At 48.9% G+C, this 21,097-nt stretch overlaps 1 protein-coding gene across 4 annotated transcripts in view; it reads right to left on the bottom strand.

The window, feature by feature from the left end:
• LAYN (layilin) overlaps window positions 1-19,954 on the bottom strand; it is a 30,886-nt gene extending 10,932 nt beyond the window's left edge. The window contains exons 1-7 of one of the 4 annotated variants that reach the window (XM_073320685.1): window positions 19,751-19,954; window positions 15,621-15,761; window positions 6,057-6,170; window positions 5,873-5,978; window positions 2,472-2,629; window positions 1,926-1,964; window positions 1,478-1,561 (exon numbers count right to left, since the gene is read on the bottom strand). In XM_073320685.1, the coding sequence (XP_073176786.1) occupies window positions 1,478-1,561; window positions 1,926-1,964; window positions 2,472-2,629; window positions 5,873-5,937 (346 nt within the window). In that variant the 5' untranslated portion in view covers window positions 5,938-5,978; window positions 6,057-6,170; window positions 15,621-15,761; window positions 19,751-19,954. Of the gene's footprint in view, window positions 1-1,477; window positions 1,562-1,925; window positions 1,965-2,471; window positions 2,630-4,810; window positions 4,899-5,872; window positions 6,171-11,185; window positions 11,297-15,620; window positions 15,762-19,750 lie in introns of those variants that run through there. The other 3 variants (XM_073320684.1, XM_073320683.1, XM_073320686.1) reach the window with 3 other exon arrangements.
• Window positions 19,955-21,097: the final 1,143 nt, after the last annotated feature.

Genomic DNA, 21,097 nt, shown 5'->3' with positions numbered 1-21,097 from the left:
CTCACAGGCCTCAGCTGTTTTTAGCCTTGGCGAGATGGGCTTGGGGTAAAACAGTCCCCCTTGGCTGCATAGGGGCAGTCCACTCCTTTCTCTCAGCCAGTCTTTTAGGCTTGTTTTTCTCCCCTAGAGGAGGGAATGCAGCCTCCCCTCCTGGTGAGGCTTGCTGTGTTGCTGCTACTCACCTACTGGCAGCTTAACTTCCTCAAGGTCTCATGCAGCCCTTAGTTGGAATCAGCTGATCCTAATTGCGCTCAGGTAACTCCCTCTCAGCTGATCCTAACTGACCTCTGGTAACCCCTTCTCAGCTGAACCAGATTGACCTGTAGTCACCCCTCCTCAGTTGATAGGGTAGAGCACCTTTTACCCTTCTGGGACTGTTTTCTACCCCGCCCTTGCAGCTGTCTGTCCTGAGTTTGCAAAAAGAAAAGGAGTACTTGTGGCACCTTAGAGACTAACCAATTTATTTGAGCATGAGCTTTCGTGAGCTACAGCTCACTTCAACGGATGCATACCGTGGAAACTGCAGCAGACTTTATATACACACACAGAGAATATGAAACCATACCTCCTCCCACCCCACTGTCCTGCTGGTAATAGCTTATCTAAAGTGATCATCAGGTTGGGCCATTTCCAGCACAAATCCAGGTTTTCTCACCCTCCACCCTCCCACACAAATTCACTCTCCTGCTGGTGATAGCCCAGCAGGAGAGTGAATTTGTTTGGGGGGGTGGAGGGTGAACCAGCAGGAGAGTGAATTTGTGTGGGGGGGTGGAGGGTGAGAAAACCTGGATTTGTGCTGGAAATGGCCCAACCTGATGATCACTTTAGATAAGCTATTACCAGCAGGACAGTGGGGTGGGAGGAGGTATGGTTTCATATTCTCTGTGTGTATATAAAGTCTGCTGCAGTTTCCACGGCATGCATCCGATGAAGTGAGCTGCAGCTCACGAAAGCTCATGCTCAAATAAATTGGTTAGTCTCTAAGGTGCCACAAGTACTCCTTTTCTTTTTGCGAATACAGACTAACACAGCTGTTACTCTGAAACCTGTCCTGAGTTTATCACACTATATTTAAGCTTCTAAATTCATATACAGACACCAAGAACAGGATTTATCTACACAGCAAGAGCTGTGCCTACCAGATCAGGCTTGAATACAGCTATTGCAAGTAACAATAGCAGTGAACACAGCGCAGCATGGGCTTCAGTGCCAAGTATGTACCCAGGGTCCATGAGGGGCTTGTATTACCTCTGTTGAAACTCACTCAGTACTGTCTGCACTGCTACTGTTATCCACGCTAGTTGGATTCGAGCCAGCTCAAGCAGGCTAGTTTGTGTATGCTTTTGCTGTATAGGCATACCATAAGAGGCTCAATATTCAGAGGTGCTGAGCACCTGCACCCACACTGAGGCCAGCAGAAGCAGCAGGTGTGCATAGCTGCAGAGGGTAATGGCTAGTTGTTGTAAGTGCTGTGTACCTTTGGTTTCTTTAAGGGTTTCATTGGCATCTTCCGTAATGCATTCTTCTGGGAACATTGGCTTCAAGGACCCTGTTACAACATCTGGGGGGGGAAAGTGATTTGTTAATATTGCAGATACTGGTTAAACATTGAATAAACTCCGGAGAGTAATTAAAAATGAGACAAAGATAAGGGATTTAGGACATTGCCAGATACACATTGTGTTTTGATCTCATTCTCTTTTGCTCAGAGCTCTGTAGCATGGTGGTGGCCTCCAGATTGGGCAGCAACACCATGTCAGACCTGGTTGCTGGACCTTGGGTTTGAGATAAATAGAAGGGAATGCTAACTGAGGGGCAACTTCTTTGGTCAATTTTAATTACTGCAGGTAAATGTAAAGATCCTCTGGGAATATTTTTACCAAAAATTACCATGTCAGCAAATCAAACATTTTTCTGTAACTCACCCACTTGGGAGTTCTCTTCTGAGGCAGCAGTTGGTTTTTCTAAAAAGGAAGAAGCACATACTAAATTTCCTTATGCATTTGACTTGGGTAACCATGTCAAATAAATATAGTGAAAGAAGCTGGTGCTGGCCCTCACAACAGCATCCTCCCTCTCCCCTTTAGTACCCATTTCAGATTTTGAACTTTTTAAAAAGACCTTTAAAAAAGGAGAGCTTCCAAGCCAGTTGATTCATACATTTCACAAAGTACCTAGTCAGGGACATTCAGTACAGCAGCCCAGATCCTCTAAGGTATCAGGTTCCTAACTTCCATTGTTTTCAGTGGAAATTAGGAGCCTAAATACCTTTGAGGATCTGGGAAGTGTCCTGTCTGTCCACAGGACTCTTATCCATTTAAATGCATGTCTGCTTTCTACCAATTGTTCCCAAGCACAGATGATACATGGTTTGCCTCTAACCAGCCAGACGTGTGACACCTGACCAGTAATACACCCCCCCTGTGGATTAGAGTACAATCATTTTTACGTGATACAGAGTAACTCATTACCAAGAGAATATTTGCAAATGAAGTTATTTTTCATGTTGCATCTGTCATCATTCCACTGAAACATATAGGAACCCCCGACACCTGCCGGGGCAGAGGGCTGGTGGTACATCACAACACAGATCTCACTCCCGCAGGAAGGCTCATCTGTATACCAATTCCTAGAAAAATAAACACATCAGGCAATGCATTTCCCCTGATATTGCAGAAGCTCAGACTTGAAATATTGCACAGGATTCCAGACGTCAGTGATAGCAGAACTAATGCTGAACATGATTCAACTTGTACCCTCTCTCAGCTGGACGCACAAAGTGCTCCCACTAATTCAGTTATCAGGAGTTTATTTTCACATTTTTGTCTTTTAGATTTTCACAAGATGGGGGCTCATGGAGAAACTCTTGACAATAAATGTAAGTAGTAAAAAAAAAAAAAGGGTCTGAATCCCATTTAGAACAAAATGAAAAGAAGTTTGATCTCAGCCCAGTTTCTAAGTCTTTTGTGCACATTACAAACAGCATTTCCTATTCGAAAGACTCACAGGACTGGAAGATAAGGGATTTCATATCGGGGCTGTCAAAGGAGCTTAAGGAAGTTAGGTACCCAATTCCCACTGGATTTCAATGAGGGTTGAGCACTTCACCCCCTTCATCTCTTCATGAACTCTGACTTACTTTACATATTTTCAGGGTGAAAATGACCTATGTTCTCTGGTCTCAAACTCCATTGCCTACAATCATTTATCCATTTTATAAGATAATGAAAGATGCTTAAAGGAAATCTGCTTTGCTCTTGGAAGAAGTGTACTAAAAAAAAAAGGAGCTATCTTACAGGTGATGTTTTTTCCAGTAATAGCAAAACACTACCACTGGAAAATGCACGGACCTTTCTAAGAAGAATATAGGAAATATTCCCTTACTATTTAGCACTCTGTCATATATCAATTACTGTACAGACATTTTAGGACTCAGACGATTATTAATTTTAAGCTTACAAGGCCTGATTTCTAAGAGAGCTAGCACCCAACCACTCCCAATTAGGTCTGAGTCTAGAAATCTGGCCCTTAGAATATAAATAATTCTAGCTATACCAGAATATTTCAAAAGGAAAACTATCAGATAAATGTCCAACCAATCTTGTGATCATTACAAGACATTCTTTCTACATACATTTATACTGCATGCTATTTTGCTCTTTGAATTGTGAGTCTCTTTACAAAGAAAACAGCTCAGATCCAATAAAAATAGTAAATTTACGTGGGATGTATTTTTTTCCCTTTTTTAGTATTATTCATGAGCAATTTTGGCCAGATCCTGTGGTACTAACTGGCATGCTTCCCTCAATGGAAGTCAACTGAGCTATGCCCATTTGTAACAGCAAGGAATTTGGCCCTATACCTCCATAACCAACATTCTCAGTATTTGGACCACAGGGAAAAATATTACACTATTGGACTAAAGTGTCCTAGCAAACAGCACTAAAAGCAGATGCATCTCATCCAGCCTTACTTATGGCTGAGCATCTTATTAGTGTTCCACGACCCTAACTGTCCTTAGAACATAAAGAGATAACCATTTCTTGGAGATTTGTTATAGGTTCTTATCTAAGCTACCTATCTGCAGAGAGTCACAAAGAGCGTGATCTCAAATCCTGATTTTGCTTTCCCTTCCCTAAGTGTTGAGGACGCATGCCAAACTGAGAGATCCAGAAATGAGGTTCAGACTACACTTTTAAATTGTGCCATTGTGATGTGGGGGGAGCAAAACCCTCAAACAATGGGGCAGAGGTCACCAGCTCATCTTGGATAATTCCGGAGGAAGGAAATGTCACATTAAGCAAGTTTTCCATTACTCCAGAAGACACTTTCCGACTTCATGAGCAACCAATATTTTTCCCAGCACGTCCGTAACAGGTAGAATAAATAAGCACATCAGATAACCTACTCCTCAAAGTATTTAATATACTACATTTCAAAGTGCATTTTCCTAATGCTATGTGCTGATACATATTTTTATTTTGGGGGTCTAAATTCAGATCAGAAGATGGCACAGAATTTTCCCTTTTAGTAGCTCCCCCAAACACTGCCCAGACCTTATGACCTATATGTTGTCTCTTGGCCAGTAGTTCCTCACAAAAAGAAAAGGAGTACTTGTGGCACCTTAGAGACTAACCAATTTATTTGAGCATAAGCTTTCGTGATTAGTTTTGGTTAGTCTCTAAGGTGCCACAAGTCCTCCTTTTCTTTTTGCGAATACAGACTAACACGGCTGCTACTCTGAAATCTAGTTCCTCACAAGCGTTTGCATGTAATGGTTGATTTTCCTGCCATCTGGCTTCAGCGTTACCTAAATTGTGAGTATCTTTCTCCATTATTCACCTCACTTCTTCCATCGCAAAGGAGTTATACAATGCACTCCTCTCTGCTTGCTGGAAAAGATCGACATCTGCTTTTCCTCCACTCTGTAAACAAACTCATCATAAGAAGTAGGGAAGGAAGAGCAGTACCTATTTCTTACTGTGGCTTCCAAAGCATAGCTCTTACCAAAACAGATTATTTCAGTGCATAACTCTTAGTAAGAAGAGCTCAAATTAAGACATTGCCATATATATTTAAGTGTTGTCATAAAATATTTAATTACACTTGGGCTATTTAATGAAATAGATGGGTTCAATCACAGTAAATGTTGCAAAATGTGCAGGATAATTAGTGAATGGCATCTGCGCTTTGATTTTTTTTTAATAACTTTAATTAAACGTTCAATAGGAACTGCACCCTTGGCAAAACTGGAACCAGCAAATTCACTGTAGCGTTGGCATCTTGATGCGAAGACTTTCATTAATTGGTCAGCATTTGGAGTATATGTTACTCTATTTCTACCTCAGGCAAACACAAACTCCATAAGGATGAGTTCTCATTTAAGATTATTTGCTGTTCACCTAGAAAACTGTGACTTAAGATCAGAATCAAAAGAGGACTAAGCAAGACTTGCGGCTACACACATTTTTGGTTCAATTATGTTTGGAAGATGTTAATGTATCAAAACCATCTCCTGCAAAACTCACACTACTTGGAAGTCTCCTCTCCACTATCTTATAAGGAAATAATTACAGTGAGCATTATGGTTCCACTTGCCATGAGACAAGAGATCTATCAGGTAGTGCAAAGATTCTCACTACCTCTGTTTAAGATAAACTCAATGCAATTCTCAAGTTCTACCCTACCTCAAAAGGATAAGAGTTATTCCTGCTGCAGTCAACGAGAATAACTCCTATCATTAAGGAGGAAAAAAGGAGTCCTGAAGTTTAGGGAATTTCATTTCAAAACATCAGTTTACCCTGTATTATATACACTTTAGCCAGGACTTTAAGACAATAGATTTCTAACATTTTGATCTTCAGGTACCTACCGAAATGTGGATGTACTGCCATCAGACCATGAGTACAGGCCCTGACATTCTGTGCTATTATCCATGTTTTCCTCTTTTCTTCTTAGTCCTATCCAAAAATCTCCATCTGAAGCCAAGAGACTCTCAATCAATTTTTCAATCAGTCTCTGTTCTGATTCTGATTCAATACTGACTAAATGCCCACCATCTCTTCTGCATGCCTGCTGCGCTTCTTCAAAGCTGATCCTGCGCAAAGCATCATGAAAGTAAATGATTTTGTAGCACGGTCGCTGAGTTCCACCCCGGCAAACTGTCTGCCCTGCAGAAATAGAAATAAGCCCATTACAGAGACTGCATGCATGAGCTGCTGATGATTAGTACAAAGAGTAATCAAATACCATTAATACTTGTTGAATTTTGCATTGTGTGGCAGTTTACATAAACAACTCCAAATAGGTAAAAGAAATAAATACTAACTTTTATATGACTGAGGAATTATTGAGCACTGTCAACCTTTTCTTATTGCATACACTAGTTCAGACTGACCTCTGCAGCACTGTTTTCTCAGTTCCTGGGACCAACAGCCCCACCAAGAGTTCTCTGCAATAAAGAAACCTCAACAATTCCTTGCAGAGGGGGAGAAGATTCCCACACTAGAATGTTGTGCCAGAGAACCAACAGATATGTCCAACATTGTAAGAGAGAGAGATGCTGCACTAGGATTCAAGCATGCTCTTTTGTAATAATTTAACTGGCTAGAAACTCACTCATATCCAGAGATGTGCTTACAGCTCCAGAAATAAAAATTATTTACCACTTGGGAGGTGCATAATAGTTTCATGGAACTCACTGCAGTTAGTCAGGATATGCTTTCCAGAGCATAATGTTCCAGACTTCTAAAGAAGTAAACAATGACTGTTTTCAGTCATGAGCCAAGCTCTCTCCTAACCGCCTGGCTTATTTTGACCATAAAACAAAGAAAGTGAAGATCAAACAGAATAGACACACTTACTATAAAAAATACAGACTGGAATGTTTTATAACCTAACATTCCCAATATTTAAATTGTTGAAACAAATAGCTTTGAAAATAAATATTTATCATGTAAGAACTAATATGCAACATACATTTAGTTTAGCAACTTGTGAATCTACAGTAGAAAAACAACATTTAGCAGCTATTATGTATTCATAAATAAGCATGATTTAAGGACAGAATGTTACAAACTTCTGCATAGTAAATCAATGCTACTAAAAAAAGTGAGAGTGGTGTATGCTTGCCCTTTTGTGTTTCTACACCTTTTTTCAAGGCCACCGATGCAACAGGAATTTAAATCTATTCTGTTTTGGAGATTTAAATCCACTCACTTGCATATTTGGAATTACAGTGACTGCTAAAATTTGTCAAAGAAATTAAAACAAGGGATGCGGTAAAAGCAACACTTAAAATGTATCTTTAGGTAAACCCTGTATTTTCTGTTAATAGTTTTACAGACAGGCAGCGCTGGTGAAAAAGAGGCGATACTCTACCAGCCCTGAGGACCAGGGTCCGTTGCTGTGGAGTGTGGTAAACGCAAAGAGGATCTGCAGAAGCTGCAGAGGGAGAGCTTCAGTTACGAACTACAAGGTTCCTTTTTGATATTCCAAGCAAGTATTTTTACGAACCGGCAGAACATCTGTGACTTATCAACAAAACTTGCCTTTTCTTTTAGCTAAGGAAAAATGTAATGTATTTGCTCACTTCCCAGGCGCCACTGCAGGCTGTCCAAACAGTGATATCACTGTAGGGTATGTTATTGATTAGGCAACAGAGAACAATTGTATGCATAATTCTAGCCAATGGAGAATGAAACTCCATTTTCCTGTCGTTCCCCCCCCCCCAAAAAAAACCAAAAAAACTTACTTATAAAGGTGATAAAAATTCCCCACCTTTTCACAACACACAAAGGTTCTGGTCCAAAGCCTACTGACTTCAATAGGCACAGGGCCAAAGCATTCAGGTAATGGGGCTACCACTGGTCCAGACTCCACTCCACAGCTGTGTTCTGTCCCCATTTCCAGGCCAGTATACGGGAGGAGATCACACATCTCACAGCTTGCGTACACTGAGCTCACTACACATATCAGGGATTCCTGCAGCATTTCCTTCATTTCCCCTCACAAGCTCCCTGTGTGCCACCCTCTTTTTCAGGGACTCTCTGCAAGACCCCCACTCTCCTCCTAGCCAGAGACTGTATGCACCCCCATTCCCACTTCCTCGATGCCTTCCATTCCCCCCACCCCATGGGGTTCCATCAATTCCCCACCCCAGAGGTTCTGTGTATCCAGGGTCCCCCATTCTCCCCTCATAGGAGGTGCTGTGTACACCCCTCCATTCCCTCTTCCCCCCAAACCAAGGTCTCCCAATCTCCCCCCACCCAGGATCATGTGTGACCCCTCATCCCTCCATCCAGTGTTCCAGGGTCTCCCATTCTCCCCCCATGCCAGACACTGTCTGCAATTCCTCATTCCCCACCACCAATTATTCTCTCTCTGAAAGAAGTCATTCAGGCTGTCACCATATTAAGCTGTTGGGAGGATGGGCAGAGATGAGATGGAGTATTGTTATGCTGCACAGCGATAATTAGTGCCATCAACCAGTTCTTAGATTTATAGATAATTGCAGTGGTGCTTGCGGCTGTGCGGAGTAGCTGGCCAGGGCTTTATGTACCCTGATTTTCCCCCTTTTGGCTTTCAGATTTTCTCCAAAACAATAGGATTCTGACCACTGATGCCTAGAATATTTCCCGAAATTTTGAAATTGAGCAGATGTGGAGTTCAAAAGTTTTCCCATTGCGGAGAGGCAGACAGACAGACAGAGAAACACTGTGGAGCTGAGCGTAAGGCCTTTGGAAGCGCAACGAAATATTACTTATTAACTCCCCAAAATAATGACTCCCCCACTTAAAGAGGTATGTAAAACAATGAATGGTACAGAGAAAGTAAATCAACTGTACCTATTTACCAACTCATAATACAAGAACAAAGTTATTACACTTAAGTGCAACAAATTTAATACTGATGAAAGGAAATACTTTTTCCCCACACAACTCATAACTGATCTCTGGAACTCACTGCCACAAGATATTATTGAAACCAAGAGTGTAGCAGGATTAAAAAAGGATTAAGTATTTATATGCATATTGACTACTCTTTCATTACATGGATAAACAAATATTTTATATGGGATACCAACTTTGATGTTTTGGGTCATATGTACTACTTATAGGGGATAGGCAGAAACTTCTGCATGGACAGGTCATTCTATACCCATACACTGTGGGGTTTCTTTCACTTTCTCTGAAACATCTGCTCTGATCTAGTATGGCAATTTCTGTACACGTATAATGCAATATAGACATGTATCAATAAAGACCAAAAATTTACTAGTCCCCATCCCGTTGCACAAAAATAGACAGGGTAGAGCCCAAAAAGGGAAAAGATGACATGCTATTTTCATTGCTTACACATTCTGGAAAGTCTGAAAATTATACACCTTCCGGTCATAGAAAATTAGGACTGGAAGGGACTTTGAGAAGTCATCTAGTCCAGTCCCCTGCACTCATGGCAGGACTAAGTATTATCTGTCCTTATGTTCTATCCCAAAAAAAGGATTTTGCAAGATGGAAATGAGAAAATCCACTGTCTTCTGAAAATTCATCTGGGGATGACAAATATAACCGGGGAATCACCCGCAAGAGTGAGTCTGCGGCATTTAAAACCCCCCGGGGATAGAGGGGGATACCCAGGAGACTGGAGGAGGAAACAGCCTAATAACTGACACCTAACACTGCCCGGGGTGGGAATCACTGTCGGTCTAGTCCCAGACCCAGGCTGGCTGTACCTCCGGAGCAGAGAACCTTGCAGGGACCACACCGCGCTCTGGACGCTCGTTGTAAAGTCGCCGCAGGCAGAGCTGGCATTTCCCTTCCCACTTGGCTGAAAACTGGGAAATCGCTGGCTCTAGCTGGGGCTGCGCTCCCCCGCCCCAGCCCCGAGGGCACAGAGCCCTGGACCGCTCAGCCCCAGATCTGCAAGCAGGGCGACGGACAACGCTCGGGTCGCAGCCCTGCTGCCGCCGGTGGGAAGCGAGTCCCGGCCACGCTCAGCGCCCTAGACTCGGAACAGGCTAACTTTCCGCGGAACAATCTCCCTGCGCCCCTCCCCACCCCCCCCCGAATTTCTCCCCCGGGGCTCCCCGCGCCCCTCCCTCCCGAACCTTGCCCCCGGGGCTCCCCCCTGTATCCCTCCCCAGGGCTCCCCCCGCCCGAACCCCGCCCCTGGGGCTCCCCCCTGTATCCCTCCCCAGGGCTCCCCCCGCCCGAACCCCGCCCCTGGGGCTCCCCCCTGTATCCCTCCCCAGGGCTCCCCCCGCCCGAACCCCGCCCCTGGGGCTCCCCGCACCCCCCCGCCCGAACCCCGCCCCTGGGCCCCCCCCCGTATCCCTCCCGCGGGGCTCCCCCCTGTATCCCTCCCCAGGACTCCCCCCGCCCGAACCCCGCCCCTGGGCCCCCCCCCTGTATCCCTCCCGTGGGGCTCCCCCCTGTATCCCTCCCCAGGGCTCCCCCCGCCCGAACCCCGCCCCTGGGGCTCCCGCCCGAACCCCGCCCCTGGGGCTCCCCGCACCCCCCCGCCCGAACCCCGCCCCCGGGGCTCCCCCCTGTATCCCTCCCGCGGGGCTCCCCCCTGTATCCCTCCCGCGGGGCTCCCCCCGCCCGAACCCCGCCCCTGGGGCTCCCCGCACCCCCCCCCGCCCGAACCCCGCCCCTGGGGCTCCCCGCACCCCCCCCCGCCCGAACCCCGCCCCTGGGCCCCCCCCCCGTATCCCTCCCGCGGGGCTCCCCCCTGTATCCCTCCCCAGGACTCCCCCCGCCCGAACCCCGCCCCTGGGCCCCCCCCCGTATCCCTCCCGCGGGGCTCCCCCCTGTATCCCTCCCCAGGGCTCCCCCCGCCCGAACCCCGCCCCTGGGGCTCCCCGCACCCCCCCGCCCGAACCCCGCCCCTGGGCCCCCCCCCGTATCCCTCCCGCGGGGCTCCCCCCTGTATCCCTCCCCAGGACTCCCCCCGCCCGAACCCCGCCCCTGGGCCCCCCCCCGTATCCCTCCCGCGGGGCTCCCCCCTGTATCCCTCCCCAGGGCTCCCCCCGCCCGAACCCCGCCCCTGGGGCTCCCCGCACCCCCCCGCCCGAACCCCGCCCCTGGGCCCCCCCCCGTATCCCTCCCGCGGGGCTCCCCCCTGTATCCCTCCCCAGGACTCCCCCCGCCCGAACCCCGCCCCTGGGGCCCCCCCCACTCACCGCTCAGCAGCCGGGACGCCCCCGCGCAGCCCAGCACCGCAGCGCACACGGCCGCGGCCGCCAGCGCCTGCTCCAGTCCCAGCCCCATGGCCGCGGGCGCCGCGCTCCCGGAGCCGCATCTCCCGCCGGAGCCGAGCGGGGCTAGAGGGCGGGAGCGGGGCGGGAGCGGGGCGGAGCCGGCCCCGCCTCCCCGGCCACGGACCGGCCAAGGGGGGAGGGCCAGGCCCCCCGAGCACAAGCAGGCAGGGCTAGCTCGGCTTCGCTGTGCACCCCCCCCATACACCCCCCAACCTCCTCTACACAGCACGCCCCTTCCCCCCCCCCAACACACTGTACACCCCGCCCCCGGACACCCCATAACCTCCCCCCGCCCCAACACACTGTACACCCCGCCCCCGGACACCCCATAACCTCCCCCCCGCCCCAACACACTGTACACCCCGCCCCCGGACACCCCATAACCTCCCCCCGCCAACACACTGTACACCCCGCCCCCGGACACCCCATAACCTCCCCCCGCCCCAACACACTGTACACCCCGCCCCCGGACACCCCATAACCTCCCCCCCGCCCCAACACACTGTACACCCCGCCCCCGGACACCCCATAACCTCCCCCCGCCAACACACTGTACACCCCGCCCCCGGACACCCCATAACCTCCCCCCCGCCCCAACACACTGTACACCCCGCCCCCGGACACCCCATAACCTCCCTCCCGCCCCAACACACTGTACACCCCGCCCCCGGACACCCCATAACCTCCCTCCCCCCCAACACACTGTACACCCCGCCCCCGGACACCCCATAACCTCCCCCCGCCCCAACACACTGTACACCCCGCCCCCGGACACCCCATAACCTCCCTCCCACCCCAACACACTGTACACCCCGCCCCCGGACACCCCATAACCTCCCCCCGCCCCAACACACTGTACACCCCGCCCCCGGACACCCCATAACCTCCCCCCCGCCCCAACACACTGTACACCCCGCCCCCGGACACCCCATAACCTCCCCCCGCCAACACACTGTACACCCCGCCCCCGGACACCCCATAACCTCCCCCCGCCCCAACACACTGTACACCCCGCCCCCAGACACCCCTGCAACCTCCCCCCGCCCCAACACACTGTACACCCCGCCCCCGGACACCCCATAACCTCCCCCCGGCAACACACTGTACACCCCGCCCCCGGACACCCCTGCAACCTCCCCCCCGCCCCAACACACTGTACACCCCGCCCCCGGACACCCCATAACCTCCCCCCGCCCCAACACACTGTACACCCCGCCCCCAGACACCCCATAACCTCCCCCCGCCCCAACACACTGTACACCCCGCCCCCAGACACCCCATAACCTCCCCCCCGCCCCAACACACTGTACACCCCGCCCCCAGACACCCCATAACCTCCCCCCCGCCCCAACACACTGTACACCCCGCCCCCGGACACCCCTGCAACCTCCCCCCCGCCCCAACACACTGTACACCCCGCCCCCGGACACCCCTGCAACCTCCCCCCCGCCCCAACACACTGTACACCCCGCCCCCGGACACCCCTGCAACCTCCCCCCCGCCCCAACACACTGTACACCCCGCCCCCGGACACCCCATAACCTCCCCCCCGCCCCAACACACTGTACACCCCGCCCCCGGACACCCCATAACCTCCCCCCGCCCCAACACACTGTACACCCCGCCCCCGGACACCCCATAACCTCCCCCCCGCCCCAACACACTGTACACCCCGCCCCCGGACACCCCATAACCTCCCCCCGCCCCAACACACTGTACACCCCGCCCCCGGACACCCCATAACCTCCCCCCGCCCCAACACACTGTACACCCCGCCCCCGGACACCCCATAACCTCCCTCCCGCCCCAACACACTGTACACCCCGCCCCCGGACACCCCATAACCTCCCTCCCGCCCCAACACACTGTACACCCCGCCCCCGGACACCCCATAACCTCCCCCCCGCCCCAACACACTGTACACCCCGCCCCCGGACACCCCATAACCTCCCCCCGCCCCAACACACTGTACACCCCGCCCCCGGACACCCCATAACCTCCCCCCCGCCCCAACACACTGTACACCCCGCCCCCGGACACCCCATAACCTCCCCCCGCCAACACACTGTACACCCCGCCCCCGGACACCCCATAACCTCCCCCCGCCCCAACACACTGTACACCCCGCCCCCGGACACCCCTGCAACCTCCCCCCGCCCCAACACACTGTACACCCCGCCCCCGGACACCCCATAACCTCCCCCCGCCAACACACTGTACACCCCGCCCCCGGACACCCCTGCAACCTCCCCCCCGCCCCAACACACTGTACACCCCGCCCCCGGACACCCCATAACCTCCCCCCGCCCCAACACACTGTACACCCCGCCCCCAGACACCCCATAACCTCCCCCCCGCCCCAACACACTGTACACCCCGCCCCCAGACACCCCATAACCTCCCCCCCGCCCCAACACACTGTACACCCCGCCCCCGGACACCCCTGCAACCTCCCCCCCGCCCCAACACACTGTACACCCCGCCCCCGGACACCCCTGCAACCTCCCCCCCGCCCCAACACACTGTACACCCCGCCCCCGGACACCCCTGCAACCTCCCCCCCGCCCCAACACACTGTACACCCCGCCCCCGGACACCCCATAACCTCCCCCCCGCCCCAACACACTGTACACCCCGCCCCCGGACACCCCATAACCTCCCCCCCGCCCCAACACACTGTACACCCCGCCCCCAGACACCCCATAACCTCCCTCCCACCCCAACACACTGTACACCCCGCCCCCAGACACCCCATAACCTCCCCCCGCCCCAACACACTGTACACCCCGCCCCCAGACACCCCATAACCTCCCTCCCGCCCCAACACACTGTACACCCCGCCCCCAGACACCCCATAACCTCCCCCCGCCCCAACACACTGTACACCCCGCCCCCAGACACCCCATAACCTCCCTCCCACCCCAACACACTGTACACCCCGCCCCCGGACACCCCTGCAACCTCCCCCCCACCCCAACACACTGTACACCCCGCCCCCGGACACCCCATAACCTCCCCCCCGCCCCAACACACTGTACACCCCGCCCCCGGACACCCCATAACCTCCCCCCCGCCCCAACACACTGTACACCCCGCCCCCAGACACCCCATAACCTCCCTCCCACCCCAACACACTGTACACCCCGCCCCCAGACACCCCATAACCTCCCCCCGCCCCAACACACTGTACACCCCGCCCCCAGACACCCCATAACCTCCCTCCCACCCCAACACACTGTACACCCCGCCCCCAGACACCCCATAACCTCCCCCCGCCCCAACACACTGTACACCCCGCCCCCAGACACCCCATAACCTCCCTCCCACCCCAACACACTGTACACCCCGCCCCCGGACACCCCTGCAACCTCCCCCCCACCCCAACACACTGTACACCCCGCCCCCAGACACGTACACCCCGCCCCCAGACACCCCTGCAACCTCCCCCCCGCTCCAACACACTGTACACCCCGCCCCCGGACACCCCATAACCTCCCTCCCGCCCCAACACACTGTACATCCCGCCCCCGGACACCCCTGCAACCTCCCGCCCGCTCCAACACACTGTACACCCCGCCCCCGGACACCCCATAACCTCCCTCCCGCCCCAACACACTGTACATCCCGCCCCCGGACACCCCTGCAACGTCCCCCCCGCTCCAACACACTGTACACCCCGCCCCCGGACACCCCATAACCTCCCTCCCGCCCCAACACACTGTACATCCCGCCCCCGGACACCCCTGCAACGTCCCCCCCGCTCCAACACACTGTACACCCCGCCCCCGGACACCCCTGCAACCTCCACCTGGCCCCCCACCCTCAGCCCAGTACTCCCCCTCCAGACTCCCAGCCACCTCCCCACATCCTCCAACCCTGCCCCCTGCATCCCTCAGTCCTCTACACACACACTGTACACCCCCCACCTCCTCTGTGCAACCCACAGGCTCTCTCATCTCAACTCCAAGACAGAGCCCCCCAGCCTTCTCAAAACACCCCCATTTCTCCCCAAACACCCTACACTCAACTCCTCCACCCCCCTTCAATCTCACACCCCTGCTCTAGGGGAGATAAGGCTGTATTCATGCCAACACGAAACGCTACATTTTCTGCTGCAGACTCAGGGATTTGCATGATCGCTGCGGAAAGAGCTAGGACAAGAGGAAATGTGCCCTCACCCCAGGGAGCTAGATTGACAGGCTGCACAAACTAGGGAGAGACCCTCTGCCCACAACCCCTAAAAGCTATGGACAGAACCTCCCATCAGAGGTGTTGAGGACTCTATTCTCTGGGCACTTTTAAGCATCTGCTTTGGGACAAAAAGAAAATATGTAGGGATTTTGTTTCAAACACTGACTTTAATGGGATAAATGCTGAGTCTGCATTTTCCTCACTGTCTGTTATTTCCTGATTGGGAAGTTGGTGTGCATCTGTTTCCGGGCCCATTGACTCTTCAGCTGAGGGTCAAATTCTCCATGCCTGAGATGGTTTCCAGGTGCTGCAGACAGGGACAGAGAATTACAAAGAATGAAATGTAGGAAAACTCAAGAGCACTATTGCCTGAATGGCACTGATACACAAAGTTGTGAATTCTCAATTTTTTAAGAAAAACACAAATTTTAATAAAGAAAATTAAAACCCAGGCTCATTCTTTTGGGCCCAGTTGGAGAAACTTTTCAATGAAACAATTATCCAAAAATCAATAAATATTAATTTTTTAAAAGGCCTTTTAGTAAAACTTGCAAGCTTTGTACTCCATATCGCCAGTAGTCAGGAAATGCAAAAGTTAGGGTTCCAACCGCATTACCTCTGCTGCCTTGCACATCTTGTATAGTTATGTCATGTCATAAAATTACACCGGATGTGTAACGCAGAAGTAATGCTCTTCTAGGAGCTATTCTTTTGCAGTTCCTGACCCTTGGTTTTTAAGGCCCTGATCCAGCAAACATTCAAACACCTATTTATGAACCTATAGTCTCATGAGCAATTTTATGGCTTTAATTATTGTATTAACAGATTTTTTTTAAAAATTAATTTTCTGGGTTTTTAGAAGAAAACTCCTTAAATCCTTTCCATTTTAAGATTCTTCAAAATCCCTAAAGCAAGGTATGTCATTAAGGCAACATAAGCATCCAACCACCTCAAATCCTCTTAAACTATTCTAAATATCTAGAAAAGCAGAGTGTATAAATTGCCAGGAGCTTGGGCTCTACTCCTAAAATCGGACACATGCCAGCCAAAACTTCACTTCCTTGAAGCTCCATTAGAACATCTGCTCTTTGAAACACTTTTTGACACACAAAAGGATATCCTGTTTTGGAAGATTTTGTTTGTTTCATGAACAATGAGGTGACCAAAATAATTATTGTGCTTCTAGAAAGTGTATAAACAAAATAAACTTCATTGCAGCTGTTGGATATTTTCATACTATAGGTAAAATAATTTCCAATTGCTCTAGAACGTACATACAAGGAGTTTCTTAATGGGTTCAAAGAAAAAATGTTAAAACTATCAGCACGCCTTCCTTGAAGGAAGTGTCAATCTTTACAAGACATTTTGTTGTATTACTGCAGGTGACTGGATATTGTGCTACTCATTCACCATCAGCCCCTCCAAAATCAAATGCACAACCAGAGATCACACTGCAGCATCTGTAGCAGAAATTATAATTAAAATTCTGCTGATTTTGACAGAAAAATGCCATTAGGGAATGGAGCCCTGATCAAATTTTTTTTTGAACAAGCATGAAGTACAAATATTTAAACATCTTATATAATTTGTCTTGCAACAGATCTTAGTCTTCAGTATTTTAAAAATGTGTTAGACAATTCTGTTAACTAATTATGCAGTCCTCGTGACAGTGTTAGCCCCATGCTCCTTCTCCTTACCCAGCATCTGCTTAAACAAACAAACTTTTATTTTCCTTTACATTAAGTGAATTTAGTGCTGATGAAATTTGCCAGACCTATTCAGTTTACAAGTCCATCAGAGTTCAGAAGAGTTATAGCATTTAGAATCTGGCTAGCAAAGCTCCAAAGAATTAAAATCCCTTGGATAAATGTGACCCTAAATCTCTCAATGTCAACTGATAAGGAGGTTACAAGCAAATCCTGATTCTGGTATACCAAAAAAATGTCATGTAATGTGTCAAAGGAAAGCTGGTTTCACACTGGTTATGAATGTCATCATGAAATGTATGCACTGCTACTATGGAAGGATATATATTACTGGAAATATGTTCTTACAGTTTGTACCAAGGTGCTAATCAGCAGAGGCAAAAACTGGTTTTCTATCCACTCAAATAAATTTATCCATTTATCTGTTGAAATGTACACTGAGCATTGTCTTGTTCACAATCATCAGCAGGAACAAAACACAGAAGAAGGATTGTGAGATTCAACAGGAAGAGAACAGCAGCAGGGGGAAAATAGCATTATCAGGGGGTGCACTTCAGAAGGTTTACTGCACTATAGCTGGGTGGACAAGGAAAACACCCTGTTATCCTGCACCTAGGAAGTAAATAGATGGCACATTTACATTAATGAAAAATGGGATCATAACCAGCCTTGGCTGGAAACACTGCAAAAGGCTATGTGTGAGATAAGACTGCTTTAGACAGGAGGTTAGATTGTTTAGTCTCTAGAAAATGTGTATTGATTTGATAGTTAACCATTTTTTCCACCAATAATCTTACTCACTTTGCATCTCTGTTTTGTTAAACTTATTCTTGTTTTCATGACAAATATATCCAAGTACTGTGTGTTCTACAAAGATATAATTCTGGTGTGTATACTGTCCATTTGGGAACAGCTGAGCTGGTAATTCTTTGAGTGTTCAATATAGAAGAGGCTGGATATGACAGGGGAATGCTCCAAAGGAATTGGAGACTGAGGTACACTTATTGTTAACCTGGAGGGAAAAGTAAAGGGCAGGCATAGCCCACAGGAGATTGGGCTATGCCAGTAACAGGCTAGTAGGGTCAGGGAGCTGACACCCAGTTAAACACAATGCAGTCCTGACCACCCCAAGAATGTCACAATAAGTCACTAACCAAATGACCCAACACTGTCTCTAGTCTATCTTAGCCCCTGTCAGATCCTTTTCATTTCTTTCTAGCCACGATTTTGTTATAGGTGTGTATCATTTTCAGTTCAAATCAGTGCTAGTGGATTCAGGTTTCACACCATATCCATTACTGTGGTATGAGAGTGTCACCCTCTTCTTTATTTTGTTATTTGGCTGAAATTTTAGGGCTAATACCCCATACTTCTGCAAAATGGGGCATAGGATCTTTTTTGACCAGGCATTGCTGGGCCTTACTTTTTAATGGCACATCCAAAAGATGGTAGCTCTATTGCTCGGGTAGGAGACTCACTGAGTAGTGCTTCAGAGGGAAAAATACTTCCAACTCCACCACTATCACCAACTGCACCTGCAGGGTTTTCCCTTCTGCTCTCCTCTTCAAGCACTGGCTACATTAAAATTTAGCATTAATATTTCAAAAGCCAAGAGAGGTTGGTCAGATTTGATAATAGCAATGAAGACTGATGGCTGGACAAAGCTGGTGCTTTGAGTGAGATGCATATTACCTGAGCCAGAGTACAAACTGTGTGTGTCTCCTGAAAGTGATGCAAAGCAATGCTGACTAATTCACAGTACAGAGTCTGAGGAAGTTATAAAAACCTGCCTTCCCTTGCAAGTGACAGGAGACTGAAAACATCCCCTTCTAGAACAGGGATTGTAGATACTGGCAATGTCTCTAGTTCCCACCCTACAAAATGTTTTATTGACATTTTTGTGCAGTATTTCCACTTTTTTTTATGCTGACTATCTCCACAAAGATCGCACTGCAACTAGCACTTTCATTTCCTGCACACAGAGAACAAGGGAGGGAACCAAGCCCTCTGTGAATTGGTCTTGCTGCGCATCAGTGTCAGCTACCAAAAGAAACATTGCAGCAGAGCGAGAGAAAATTCAGAGAGACATAGTGTGCTGTCACAGAAGAGCAGAATGCAAACTAGTGTAACAGGGGTTTGCAATCTCAATGAATTTTTGCACTAAATTCAGTTAGAACATAGTTCTGAATCATTGGGAATAAAGCTCCGTAAGGATTATATTTTCCTCGTATTAGGAGAGATAATGAGCCTTAGAGAGAGATGTATAGTCTCTATGATAGGAAGGCCAGTAAAATTTAATATATTATAGTACCATCACAAACAATTACCCTATGCAGCCGCCCTATTTGATCAGATACACAGTTATCACTGTGTTTAGTTTGGTGGAAGAGAGCCAAGACAAAAGGAAAAACATGAGGCTGATTAAAAAAAACCAAAACAGAACTAGCATTTGTAAAATCATGATACCATAAACAGACATAGCATAATTAATTTCCAAAGTAAATAAAATATTTGCCATTAAAAATCCATTTATTTGGATTAAACATTTATTGCTTTGACTTTTACCCAAACAAAGTACAAAGACATTTACGGCTAGATTGAAGAGCTGCTCCATCAAGTGCATCCATAACTTTTGGCAGAGTATCCCGTGTCTCAACAGGAAGAACTAGAAATGTAATGAAGGCAGGAATGTATGTAGCTTAAATTCCAAAGCAGAATATGCCTGTTAGCAGGATATCATTCTGAAGTGAAGAGACAAAGACTTTAATCTCCAAGTCAGTCAACTTAATCAAACTATTCAAGGGCTTTTACTGTTTCTTGATCCTCAGTGTCAGAATCGGATATCTTTGCCCTGTTGGAAAGAACAGAACCAGGTCAGCTACAATACACAAATGAGTGAAGCAGTTCCCGTACTTTAGTTTCAGGTTTTATGCTGACTGCTTGAGGCCACCGCCACACATTTTGCCTCTTTATCCAGTTTTGCAGAGTAAATGCTTCCAATGTTCAGTTTAGTTCAAAATATTTTCAGGTACAGATATTTTGCCAAGCTCTAGACCAGCAGTTCTCAACCAGCACACAGCTGCGGCCCATGTGACATCCTCAGGCCCCTACAGGTAGTATATGGACTGCATCCACACCATGCATATAACAGAGTTGCATTTGTGGCCTACAATGGTAAATAGGTTTAGAACCACTGATCTAGACCAAAAACGTTCACTTGTTGGGGGGGGGGGCACAGAGTTGTTAATTACTATGACCCTGGTCCTGCAATGACTAAACACAGAGGCTTCCCTTAACCCACAATGCATAGTCCCAATAAGACTACTCACTGCGTAAAGTGAAGCATATGTATGAATCTTTGCAGGACGGGGCCTACATGCAATTATTTTAACTTTTGGAACCAAATGATGGAATTTCAAACTGCCTATGCATCTTTAGAAGCACAAGTCTGTTGAAAGTCAATAGAAGATGTGCTCCTAAATAAGTTAGGCTCTTTTGAGGATCCAACCCTTGGACTTTGGGTATGCAGTTACATTTTCATACCCTGTAGAAAACAACATCAAGTTTGTTATGTTTTCTGTATCAGCATGAAAAACAAAACATTATGGGTAACTAATACCATCAAAACTCAAGACAATTCTCTGTTTAAACAATGTTAGCGTATTTCTATCTAACCGTTGTGCACTGGGATGGCAGCACTATTAGCCCTGGTCTACACTAGGACTTTAGGTCGAACTTAGCAATGTTAAATCGATTTAAACCTGCACCCGTCCACACAGTGAAGCCCTTTATTTCGACTTAAAGGGCTCTTAAAATCGATTTCCTTACTCCACCCCTGACAAGTGGATTAGCGCTTAAATCGACGTTCCCAGCTCGAATTTGGGGTACTGTGGACACAATTCGATGGTATTGGCCTCCAGGAGCTATCCCAGAGTGC

This window comes from Lepidochelys kempii, chromosome 22, assembly GCF_965140265.1.
Source record: "Lepidochelys kempii isolate rLepKem1 chromosome 22, rLepKem1.hap2, whole genome shotgun sequence".
Taxonomy (NCBI): Eukaryota; Metazoa; Chordata; order Testudines; family Cheloniidae; genus Lepidochelys; species Lepidochelys kempii.
Note: the sequence above shows the minus strand (reverse complement) of the source record. Positions and strands in the feature narration are given on the sequence as shown.